The 12,542-nt window shown below is 34.5% G+C and overlaps 1 protein-coding gene across 1 annotated transcript; it reads right to left on the bottom strand.

The window, feature by feature from the left end:
- Positions 1-7,968: 7,968 nt before the first annotated feature.
- SLP2 (Calcineurin-like metallo-phosphoesterase superfamily protein) lies at positions 7,969-9,515 on the bottom strand. The gene has a single exon (XM_028206777.2). It carries the CDS (start codon positions 9,338-9,340, stop codon positions 8,168-8,170), a length of 1,173 nt encoding a protein of 390 aa, XP_028062578.1. The 5' UTR covers positions 9,341-9,515; the 3' UTR covers positions 7,969-8,167.
- Between the last annotated feature and the right edge of the window lie 3,027 nt (positions 9,516-12,542).

Genomic DNA, 12,542 nt, shown 5'->3' with positions numbered 1-12,542 from the left:
GTTCATTCAGTTATTTCGATTTGTTCTTTAATTTCTCTCGTGCTCATGCTATGCATATGGATGTGAAATACATACGAAAACCATGCAAATGGAGATCCGGAAGTCAAAAAGATGGAGAGAAAATGAAACCAAGTCTGCCTTGAAAACTACAATTGCGGGAGCACTGGTCGCACGTGCGGAACCACCACCGCATGTGACTGCCCCAAAATGTATGTCACAATTATCCTTATTTAATTATGCAATAATATGAATTAATTGGAGAATATCTGTTTGAATCGAAAAAATATCTGCTGAGGCTACAACTTCGGGATTGAAATTGACGACCAAAATGAGTTCAGAAATCGAAATTGAGCATGCATATATGTTATTGGGAATTTTTAGAACCATTTGGGAAGTTTAATTGAAAACTGATTTTGTCTGATTCGCTAAGCCATGTTTGGCTCAACTTTTAGGCACAATTATATATAACTAAAGATATGGACCCTTGTTTGACTCAACACAAAAGAGGGAAAAAAATCTAAGAGAGGAAGAGAGTTCTAGAGAAAGAGTGAACCAAGGGGAAGAAGAAGAAGAAGGAAAGGTGATCAAGCTAAATCTTCACCAATTAAACCATCCAAGGCAAGATTTGTCATCTAATTTCATGAATCTATGTTGTATTACCCTTGACATCTAGCAAGTTAAGGAGCTTCATGGTGTAGATGCTTGTTAGAACTCTCATCTCAAGATCTTGGCATGAGTTTATGAAATTCTTGTGCATATGTATTTACTTTTCACTTAGTTCTTTAATTGAGAGCAATCTCCATGAATTTTGAGTTTATGTGCATGTATTATGATGTTCCATATCAATTCAAGGTTTGATCCTTTACATGAAACATTGAGTTTTATTAGAAAGTTATGATTTTTATTTGAAGCTATAGATGAGAAATTCAAGTTGTTTTCAAGTGTTTTGGGCCTTAATTTCCATGAATTTGAGGTTGATTTTGCAAAAGAGGAGGTTCCCTTTCAAAACAGAATTTCGGACTGGATTTTCACCCATACCGCTCGAGCGGCTAACCTTGTTTTGGGCAAGATGCATTCTGCAGTTCCACCGCTCGTGCGGCCAAGGCCACCGCACGAGCGGCCAAGGCATCGCACGTGCAGCCAAACAGTGCAGATTTTTCGATTTTGTTCTTTTGTCGTTTTCTGACTTCCGGACCTTCATTTACACGGTTTTCACATGTCATATGCATCCATATACACCTCATAAGCACGAAATTAAGTAAGAAAAGAATAGAACTAATTGAACACCCAAGTATCGAATAACCGAATGAAGTTTAGAATTAACTAATTGACTCGGATATGTATTGAGAAATTGTGCTATGAATGTTTGTATTTGTAGGTCAAGACTCGAAGACCGTGCAACCGGTTTTGGAAGCCCACTGTGAGTAACATTTCTGTAAAGATATGTTGATATAAATTATGTTTTAATTGTTATCGATAAGCTATGGTTTCTTGAAATGCTATCTTGATTATGTGAACGAATGTCCTATTTGTGAATCTATTATGGCATCCACGGATAGTCTCAAGTCATGGGGGACGACATGTAAATGCGGGTCCATGACATATGTGTGATACGAGATCTCGTTAGCCACTTCATTGTGGTGATATGTGTTTAATCGATATCCGGAACCGATTACTCTAGTCGGAAGACAATATGTGATATGTTCTGTGAGATGTGCCATTACATTATGTTCTGATATGAGACTGATATGATTGATTGTGATATGATTTGTTTTACGGATATTGTATTTGGAATTCGTTCACTAACCCTTTTACGTTAATGTTATTCACTAGGTTTTAGCTCACTGTTTTTATATATATTTATTTATAGGTGAGCGTTCTGGAAGTCAAGTCTAGGCGGAGTCTTGAACCGAGCCGCCGTTTTGAAGCCTACCAAGTGTTTTGGGTGCCTCCGAGTTGGGGCTAGGCCTAGAAGGCCATTAGCAAGCTTTGTTTTTGTTGTACACATGCTTTGTATAAAATATTTGGTTATATATTATGTAATGTAAGTGGGTAAATTAACGTTTTTGCATGTACTTATTTGTTCATATAGATGCACAGTTCATTGGACTTATGGTATTTTGTCTTTGCTTCCGCTAGCCCCAATTATTTACATTTTGTACAGAAGGCCTTTAGTAATCTTGGATTACTGGCCAGTTACGATGCCAAACTTTTAGGGGCAGGTTTGGGTCGTGACACCGCACATGCGCCCAAACGTGCAATTAAAGCAGTGGCAAAACTAGAACAGGGGAGGTTTGGCCGCACATGCGGTCTAGGTTAAAATTCAGTCCAAAAATCTATTTAGACTTTGGACTTCAACCTCTTCAAATTAGGGTTCAAATTTATGTATTTACAACTCAAAATTCTTGAAAACAACTTTGAATATGGATTTCCAACATTAAATACAAATCATAACTTTAAATACAACTCAAAAATCCAATTAAAGATCAAATTCTTTGGAAAAATCATAGAATCATGAAACATAACTTTAAAAGTTTCAACTAAAGCTTATATATAGAAATTCCTTTGAAATCATGAGAGGCCATGCAAGATAACAAGTTTGTGATCATGATTTTCATGAATTATGCCATGTATGCTCAAATTTTGAACTAATTCCTACAATTCCTCTCTTTTATGTTCATATAGGTTCTCAACTCTAAACTTATCCTTAAAACTCTTAAATAACCATGAATCCATTCAATTTAAGCTTCAATCTTTCAATATGATGAGTGTATAAGCCTTAATTTCATGAAAGTAGCAAGAAATTCTTACCTTAAAGGGTTGATTTATGAAGATTTTGCTTGATTCCTCCTTTTCCCCCTTCTTTCCTTCTTCTAAAGCTCTCTAGGGTTTTCTCTGTTTCTCTCAAGTTTTTTTACTCCAACAATATGCCTTCCTTCTCTCACTTAGCTTCTCTTTTCTTTATTTACATTGATGAGTACAAGTGTATAGAGTCACTAATTTAATATTGTACCTAAATTAGATTTAGACTGGTCATTCATATTAATCAAATTTAAATCACTTGATGTTCTTAATTAAATCATCAAAAATCTACTTTAATTTAAACTAAACTTAATCATCCTAATGTGAATTAGACTCTAACTCTCTATCCAAATATTTAATTTTCATGCATATAAATTACTGATTTAGACATATTCAATTCATATCCTAACCATAACTGGTCACAATATCACAATTCATTTCATACATACCACATAATAACAATTAAACACATAATCAATGCAAATCATATTATTAACTTAATTAATTAAGGAGATGGTCATCACAAATTATTTGGTCATTAAAACTCTGTGAATGCCCATAACATGAAATTTGAATGAACAATAGCAATTTATTATGACAAATTGAGACACTTTGAAAATCATGTTGATTACGTAAGCTGGAGATCAAATAGTGGCCTTGTTTTTTACTAAATAGGTTGGACAAAGTCGAATAAGTATTAAATAATTTAATTTATAAGTGCTATCAAAGCCAGCCTATTATATTATCCAATGATCATTTTTGCATGAAATTATTTGGACATTAAACTTTGTGAATGCGCATAACATGAAATTTGAATGAACATTAGCAATTTATTATGACAAATTAAGACACTTTGGAAATCATTTTCTTTTAAATGTTGCCTTATAATGTCTATGTCTAACTAGTTTACACTTAAATATTCTTGCTAATTTTGTTGATGTATTAGAGGAAATTAAATACTAAAATTTTGAATAGGGATTGCTTTTAACATTCACTCATTTTATTACAAATGCATCAATAATTAGTATAACACTAACACATCAGCTTCATCAGCTTAAACAAGCTCGTAATGAAAGAATATTATAAAAATTATCTCTCAACATTGCAAAACTAGAGAGGGTTGCCTCTTTTGCTCTCTAATGTAATGTCACATCTCGTCTATCTCTCTCTTTGATCTCTCTCTTACAGAAGATGACGAGCAAACTATGAAATAAATAATCTCATTTGATGCGATTTAAATGGGGATTTAATTAATTGAAAAAGTTTAGAATTTGTATTTTACAATTTGAAAATGAGATAGCACAAATTCGTAGTTTAATATTTGTTTTGAGTTGACAATATCATGTTAATGAAAACTAAAAAACGGTTTATAGTGCAATAGATAAAGCTACTTCATCCAAGTAAAAAATAAGGAATAAAAGATAGAACCACAATTGACCCTCCTCTTTTGATCATGCCTACAACTTGAGACTATTTTCACTGGCTCTCCTTAAAATTAAATATTTATCAAGAATGAACATTTGTTAAAATTTTATATAATTTAACAAGGCAAACAAATGTATATTATTGTATTAGATATTCAAAAGAGAACAAAAAATCAATTTATTATTCTAGTTGAATGTGAACGCCTATTGTTCAAAACTAATTATTCTTTATAATTCATTATCAACCCACACAGGCTTTCCAAATCCCAAATCCCAAGTCCACATCATAGAACCCAAACCTACACCAGCTGCTACATGTGTATACTTCTGGTGTTTCATTTGAATACAAACCTCTTGCCTCCTCTGTAGATTTCCGCACCATAAAAAACCCTTCATCGCCTTGTAAACTTCGCACATAATCGCCATTGATTTTCTTTACTGCTCCACTTAGAATATCCAGCACACTGTTTGGCTCTGATTCTTCCCCCTCATGGTGTGCCATTGTCTGCCAGATGATGTTTCCAATGGAATTTTCCAACATTGGTGGCACCATTTTTGGCCTCACTTCACTGCAACCATCATGATAGATGGTTGTTTGGAACCCAATGCTCTAGAAGCATCCATAGCTTGTTTCCATATGAAGCTAGAAACCACTTCAAAGCGAGTTGGGTTAGGCACAGCTTCACTAGTTGCCTGAACTTTGAGTGAAGGTATTGCTTCAGCATCGTACACAAATCTACTCCAAATTCCATTTTCTTCCTTCAACAACCACCTCATGTCAAGCAACGATATGCGATCGTCTCGTGATTCTCTCAGAGGGAAAAGCGAAGAAGCTGAATTGAAATGGGGATGATATGCAGTTGCTTGATCATCATTAGACCCACTTGCAATGCTGCCCAGCATCTAACGAAGCCTTTATGGTGGCTGCATCTACGATAAGCACAAGCCGATTGATATTCCCCCACGAGTGAACACCTTGACTTGAATAGCTACTTGAACTGCCGCATTTAGTGCCTCCATTGAAAAATCCTATGTTACACGGACTCGGATATGGGTATCGGATGCGGGTGTGTATCTAGGAGTCGGAGACTTCAAAATTAAAAGTTAAGAATACGTGGATATGTATCCAAATTTGGATACAGGTACGGGGATACGCTAAATAGTTTTCTTTTTTTAAAAAAAATATATTTATTATATGAAGATGAGTTATATTATAAAAATAACAAATAATTTTTTTATAAATATTTTTATTTTAATATACATTAATTATTTTATTTATTTATTATATTTTTTAAATAATGTGTTCTAATTAATTTTTTTATTTTATTTTACATACATGTGTTTATTTTTTTTATTAATATATATAAGTATATATTATCTTATAATATGTATTATATATTATTTTATAAATATATTATATGTTATATAATAATTATTATATAATATATAATAATAATAATAATAATAATAGTTATTATTATAGTTATTATATATAGATAGATACGAATAGTCTATTCGGAATAGATATGAATCAAGAGAAGATATGAATCAAATCAAGAAATAAAACGACAGAGAGAGAGAGAGAAAGAGAGAGCGAGAGAGGGAGAGAAGTGAAGCGAGCGATCGCGATCGCGAGGGAGAGGGAGAAGGCGAGAGAGAGAGAGAGTCGTCTGGGGTGTTCGACTGTTCGATCGACTGATGGAGCTTCGATCTTCTACTGGATCGACCGGATGGAGCTTCGACTAGAGGTCTTTGATCTTCGACTGGATGGAGCTTCGACTAGGTTCTCTTTTGCTCTCTCCTCTTTCATTTCTTTTGCTGTCTGTAAAGAGCCGTGTTTGAGAGAGAACAGGCGAATCCGACATAGATCCCACGCCCGCACCCGTGTCGTGTCAACACGGGTACTTCGCCCCAAAGTGTTGAGTCCATGTAACACAAGAAAAATTTAGGCTAGGAAGAAATCAATCCAATAAGTCTATTTTAGGTTGTTCGAGAAATTCAGACAAGTGACAGTTCACTCTGGCTTCTTAAAATATAACTCCTTCATCGTTACAATCGATCGATAAGTAGTCTTTAATCCGTCCAGCAAGCGGGTAGAAGATGGACAAGGTTTTCGAAAGAGAATCATGTAAGTGGCTAAGATTGAGATTATTGGTATCACTAGTGAGGATGAGTGGGTAAAAGAAGGTATATAATACCTAGGAGAGAACTGGTCTAAAAGGGAGTGAGTGAAGATTCTTAGATGGGAAGGTGTTGGTGAAGGCCTGATTGTTTCTCAGGAAATGATTTCAACTTCCATAAAACCAAACCAAACAAAACCAAACCAAACCAAGCTTTAAGTCTCATCAAATGGAGTCGGCTACATGAATCATTCTTCTCCACTCGACTCTATCAAAGGTCATTTACTATCATCATATCGCATATCTTCACTACTGCCTCTGTTGGTCTCCATTGTATATGATCAAACCATCTTAATCTATTCTCTCTCAACTTATCTTCTATTCGGTACTACTCCCACCCATTCACAAATATACTCATTCTTAACTCTGTCTTTTCTAATCTTGCTACGCATCCACCTTAGCATCCCCATCTCAACAACACTCATCTTATCTACATTGTTTCTTAGTTGCCTAGCATTCCATCTCATACAACATCGTTAGTTTGGTCTAATAGCAGTCCTATAGAACTTTTTTTTAGTCTAATAGATATTCGTTTATCACACAGTACCCCAGATGTACTTCTCTACTTAAGTCACCCCGGCTTGATTCGATGGACCACATCCACTCTAATCTCTCCAGTCATTGTAATACTGAATCCTAAATAACGAAAATATTCACTTCTTAGATAATAATCAATGCTAGTTACTAACCATCAGCTCCATATATAACAGCTATTACTTGCATACATACATATATACATACATATATATATATATATATGTTCATAGCTAAGCAGCAACAAAACCTGGCCCAAATCAAGGTTACCTATGCCAATACCAATGCCAATGCCACGACTTAAATTGTTCAAAATAACAGTAACTTCCACTCCATTATGGTGTACCAAATTTGACTTTTTTTAAGAATACTTAACCGTCAATTTTGACTTCACTCCATCGCATGTTTTCACATATTCGCATCTCCACTTGACCAAAGGCCCCCTCTCTTGAGCCACACTAGTTTTCTCGGTAAACCAAAACGCATTTTGTAACATTTTGATTATTAAAGTATGCATTTTATTTCATTTAGTCTCCAAAATATACAATTTTAACATTTTTTTATCCCTTATCTTCTAATTATTTTTTTTTATACATTTTTTTAATAAATTTGTTAAAGTACTCGTCTTCCCATTACTGCAGACCACATAATTTGATGATCAAAGTGGAATAATTAAAAGATTGGTTACTAAAAGTGTAACAAAAAAGGTACTTTGGAGCCAATTTGTGTAATTAATTCAAAAACCTATTTTGGTGAAATTTGTGTAATTAATTCAAAAATCTATTTTGGCATCAAATTCTCTGCCAAACATTCCACACGCAATAGTAAAAATTCCTCAATAGAGGTAGGAAAGAGTCATAAATTCCAGTTCAAGTGAACAGCTAAATCTTGAAATGAAGTAATTATTGACCATAATCTATTATAAGCTGACCTTTTTATGGGATCTTCTGTTATCAAAAACTTTGTCCCGAAAAAAAGATCCAATCATTACAGAAAAACAGAGAAAGATCAAAGTAGAAAGCAACACAAACCAGAACAATCTACCTACTAATCACATTTCTCAAATCACTAATTCATCACAAGCAATCTTGATTACACTTCTGAAACTAAACCCACAATGATAAATCTAACACTTACTTCCCACAAAGAAGAATTATAAAATTTCTCAAGAGATTCCAATAAAAACAGGCCTTCTTGAGTTTATTCAATTGACAGCTATGCTACAAATTAAGCCTTCACTTCTACTTGCTTTGGTCCATGTTCAGGTATCAACAATCCAAGCCCTTCCTTGGTATTGGATTCAACAACAGAAGATTCATATCTTTTCTGATATATAGGGTTCGATGTCAAAACCCTCAACTCCGAATTCCCATTTATCTCTAAAACTTCCGGCAATCCATTAATACATCCTTTCGACATACCCACATCAATCCGAATAGCTCGATTCTCACAAACCCCATTGATTCCACTCTCTTGAATTGTATGACCCATGATCATCCTCTTTGCACCAGGAATGGTGGCAAGAACATGTTCAAGAGTCGAACAATCGCAATGTTGAGCCAATTCCTGAGAGAATTTCCTCAACCAAACAACCGAATTCCTCCCCCTAATCAAATTCTTTGAAACACTCTCTTTCAATCCACTAATCCAATCCCTAACCTCTTCGTTAATTCGATCCAACCCATAATCAACATGGCTTGGTAAAAGCCCTCCGTGAACAAACACAGAATCACCAACAACAACAATAGTCAAATTATTTGCTAGAAATCGACTCGAAATCGGACCTTCAGGTCTCAACGCAGCAAACCTAGCCCTAACTCCATCACTAATTTCTTGTTTCAAATTAGGGAAAACCAAAGGCAACCCACGATACAAATCCTTGGGTTTTTCCAACCCATCACAAAGACTCTTCATTGAATTACCAACACAGTACCAATCAGCCCAAACCCTAAATTCATCGAGAGCGGACTTAGTAACAAACCTGAAATCGCCGTCGATGTTCATGATTTCGTGATTCCCATTCATGGTGACGATTTTCCCACCGACTTCCGCGGCCTGTCGCTTGAGTTTCTCGAGAAAATAGAGGATCTTGATTTCGTCGCCGCCGCGATCGAGGACGTCGCCGACCTGGACGAGGGTGGCGGAGCCGCCAATCCAGCGGTCGGAGGGGTCGATGAGGCGGGCGAGGCGGAGGGCTTGTTTGGATTTTTGGAGGTCGCCGTGGAGATCGCCGATGGCGATGAGGCGGTCCGGCGACGGGTATGTGGTCTGCAATGAGGGATTAGGGTTAGGGTTTGGGGGTAAGAAGAGGCCGCTGACGGTGAAGTCAACGAAGGTGTCGATGAAGGAGGAGAGAAGGTGAGGGAGGTTTTTGCAGGTGATGTGCTCTGTGTCTGCCATTTTTTTTCCACTCTCTCTCTACAGTGTGTGGTAAAAAATGGCGAAGAGAAGAAAGAAGAGGTATTTATTGGGCCTGTTAGGTTTAGTGGAATTTTTTAAGTTGGAAGATGATTTTTTAAGAAATAGTTTTAAATTTGTATAAAAAATATTCTTTTTAAAAAAAAAAACAGAAAAAAAAAAGTCAAAACAAAGTTAATTTTTTCTTTTTTTTAATCTTTAAGGGTGGTTTGGGATGACCTAAATAAGTGTATTTTTTGTCTTTTTACGAAAAGATATGCAGAAAAGTAGAGAGATGATGTGATGAAAAAAAGATAAAAAATGTGTACTTATTTAAGATAACTAAACTTGGTCTTAGTAAAATTTTGTTAATGATTTTTATAAATAAAATTTTTTTTGATGTTTTCCTAATATATATAGTAGAACTTTTCAATAAAAAAAATGTTTAAAAAAATATTGCAACTTTTTCACATTTTTTAAATAATTATATTTTTTGATTTATTTTAGTTATTTATTATTAGTCATAAGTTACAAGCTGTAACAAGCAATTGGCATAGACACTCTTGCTATTAAAAAAAAGTTTTGCAACCACCTTTTAAAAATTGAATTAAAGTGATAACTACGTCTTTACCTAACCTTCAAAAAAATAAATCAAATCACATACGTTTGTGATAGGATAGAGGTGGTGGAGTTGGAGGGAAAGGATGATTTTTTGTTTTTTTTAATTTGTTATGGGTAACAGTTAATTGTTAGTTGTTAAATTTATAATAAGAATAATGTTTGAGGGCCCGAAATTAGTGGCCCGAATGTGGCTCAAAACCCAAAACGACGTCGTTTTGGGTTTTGATTTTTTTTTTTTTTTTTCCTTCCTCTTCTTTCTTTTCTTTCTTCTTCTTCTTCTTCGTTTTGAACCTGAGAAGCAGAGGCGAGAGAGAAACAGAGGGGAGAAGTGGGAGCTCGTCGTCGGTCGTCAACCAATCATCGCAGCTCGTCGATCGTCGCCTCTGCCTCCGCCCGCCTCCGCCTCTGCCTCTGCCTCTGCCTCCGCCCGCCTCCACCTCCGCCTCCCTCCGCCTCCGCCTCTAGCCCTATTTTTAGGGCCCCCTCCAGTTCTGCTCCTCCTTCTCTTCTTCCTCATTCTCTTCTTCTTCTTCTTCTTCTTCTTCTTCCTCCTTCTCAAATTCGAGCCAAATTTGGCTCGAAACCTTTCGGGCTCTGTAGCAGAGCTGTTATAATAATTAAGGTTCGTTTAGAATGTGAGTTGGTTTTTTGATTTTTTTAACTTGAGTTTAAAAAATCTCGTTTGAGATAGGTCTTTTGACTTTTTTAACTTTTGTGAAAAAAAAATTGAAATAATTTTAATTTGGATGTGATATTTTGTCTTATTTACTTTTTATCTTATTTTATCTTTTTATAGTTAAAATAGCTAAAAAGTCAAAAAATTTGGCATGCCAAATGAAGGCTTAACTTTTTTACTTTTGCAAAGCAAAGCATTTAGCACTAGGTGTTTTGGAAAGGAAAAAAAAAAATCTAGCTTTTAACTTTTTACTCATTTTGATATACATCATTTCTCACATTTTTTACCCACAAAAAGATAAAATAGACTAAAAAAGTCAAAAAATTTAATTTTTTACCAACTTCCCAAAGCACCACTAAGCATTTTCTTTCTAATTCAACTCTCCCTTAGGAAGAGTTGAATCCATAATTTATTTTTTTTAGATTAAACCCTTAAAATAATTATAATGACCAATTAAATTAGACTTAATTAGTTAAAGATAGCAAGACCGACCCTAACCTAAGGGCAGTGAAACATGTGTCTTAGGCTCCAAAAAATTGACTCAAAATAGGGCCTCAAAATTTAGTAAAGTGTTATAGGCCCAAGTTTTTTTTTTAAGGGCCAATTTAAAGGGTCCTAAAATATTCTATTGGGCTCATATTTATTTATAAGTGTTATTTAGCCCGTATTTATTAAAATTAAAATATATACAAAAAAAGTGTTTAGGGACCAAGAAGAACAATACATACATGATATATCTGCTCAGTGCTTTCAATCTCTCTCTCTTTTTCTCTCTCTCTCTCTCGAAATGATGAAGGAAGCATTCTTCAAGCATACCAAGGATAAAGCAGGGCACCGAGCAGCGGCAAGCTGGCGACTCACTCTCTCTCTCTTACATACTCCGACAACTCACTCTCTTTCATACTCTCTCACACACACGCGCGCGCGCGCGCGCACACACACACACACACTCTCTCTCTCTCTCTCATGGTAAGCCCTTTCTCTCTCACTATCAGATTTGATTAAATAAAGTTGCCCTAATTTTTTTCTACCTTCTTTCTTTATCAGTTTGTGAAATAATAAATTTGCCCTATTTTTTTTTACCTTATTTAGCTATCAGATTTTAGCGGAATAAATAATTTTGTCTTAATTTTTTTTACCTTCTTTATCTATCAGATTTTAGTGGAATAAATAATTTTAGCCTAATTTTTTTACCTAGGTCTTTATCAGTTTTAATTGAATAATTTTTTCCTAATTTTGTTTCATTAATTTTTTTTTTTTTTTTTTTTTTGTAATTTCATTGCTATCAAACATGAGATAATAAGTGAATTGTGATTTGTGGATTGAAGTATGATTGTAGTCATGTTTCCTAGGAACTATAGTTTTGGAAATGAAAAGAGAAAGAAAAAGATGAAAGCAGAACAATTAATTCAATCTCAATCAGGAGCACTTGATAAATATTTTGGTAGCAAGAAATAAGTAGATATTTTGGGTTCAAATGACAATAATGATGAAGATTTGATAATTGAAGAACTTACTCAATGTGTGAATAATCATGAGGATGATGATTTGGCGATTGAAGAACCTATTGAACAAATGAATGAGAATGAGAATGAGAATAAAGATTTGGAGAATGTAGAATCTGGTAAAAGTAAAGATATCAATGTTGAATGTAGACCTCCAAACATTTATGATCATAGTAATGGAGACAAGATTGATCAAAATTTAAGATATTTATTAGATGAAAGAAGTCCTATAAGAGGTAATGGTGTGAATTTTTCCCTATATGTCAATTGTAAATTGAAAATTGCTAAACTATTAAGCAACCAAACCAATTTTTAATGTTTTTAAATCATTGTATTGATTTCTTCCTATCTTAATATATGAAAATAAATTTTAGTTTATAATTTTAATGATTATAGTGTAAGT

The sequence above is a fragment of the Camellia sinensis genome, chromosome 6, assembly GCF_055761805.1.
Source record: "Camellia sinensis isolate YWXY chromosome 6, ASM5576180v1, whole genome shotgun sequence".
Classification (NCBI taxonomy): Eukaryota; Viridiplantae; Streptophyta; class Magnoliopsida; order Ericales; family Theaceae; genus Camellia; species Camellia sinensis.
Note: the sequence above shows the minus strand (reverse complement) of the source record. Positions and strands in the feature narration are given on the sequence as shown.

Bases quoted from the DNA above. Each gene is read 5' to 3' on its own strand.
- SLP2 (XM_028206777.2), bottom strand. From the start codon at position 9,340: ATGGCAGACACAGAGCACATCACCTGCAAAAACCTCCCTCACCTTCTC.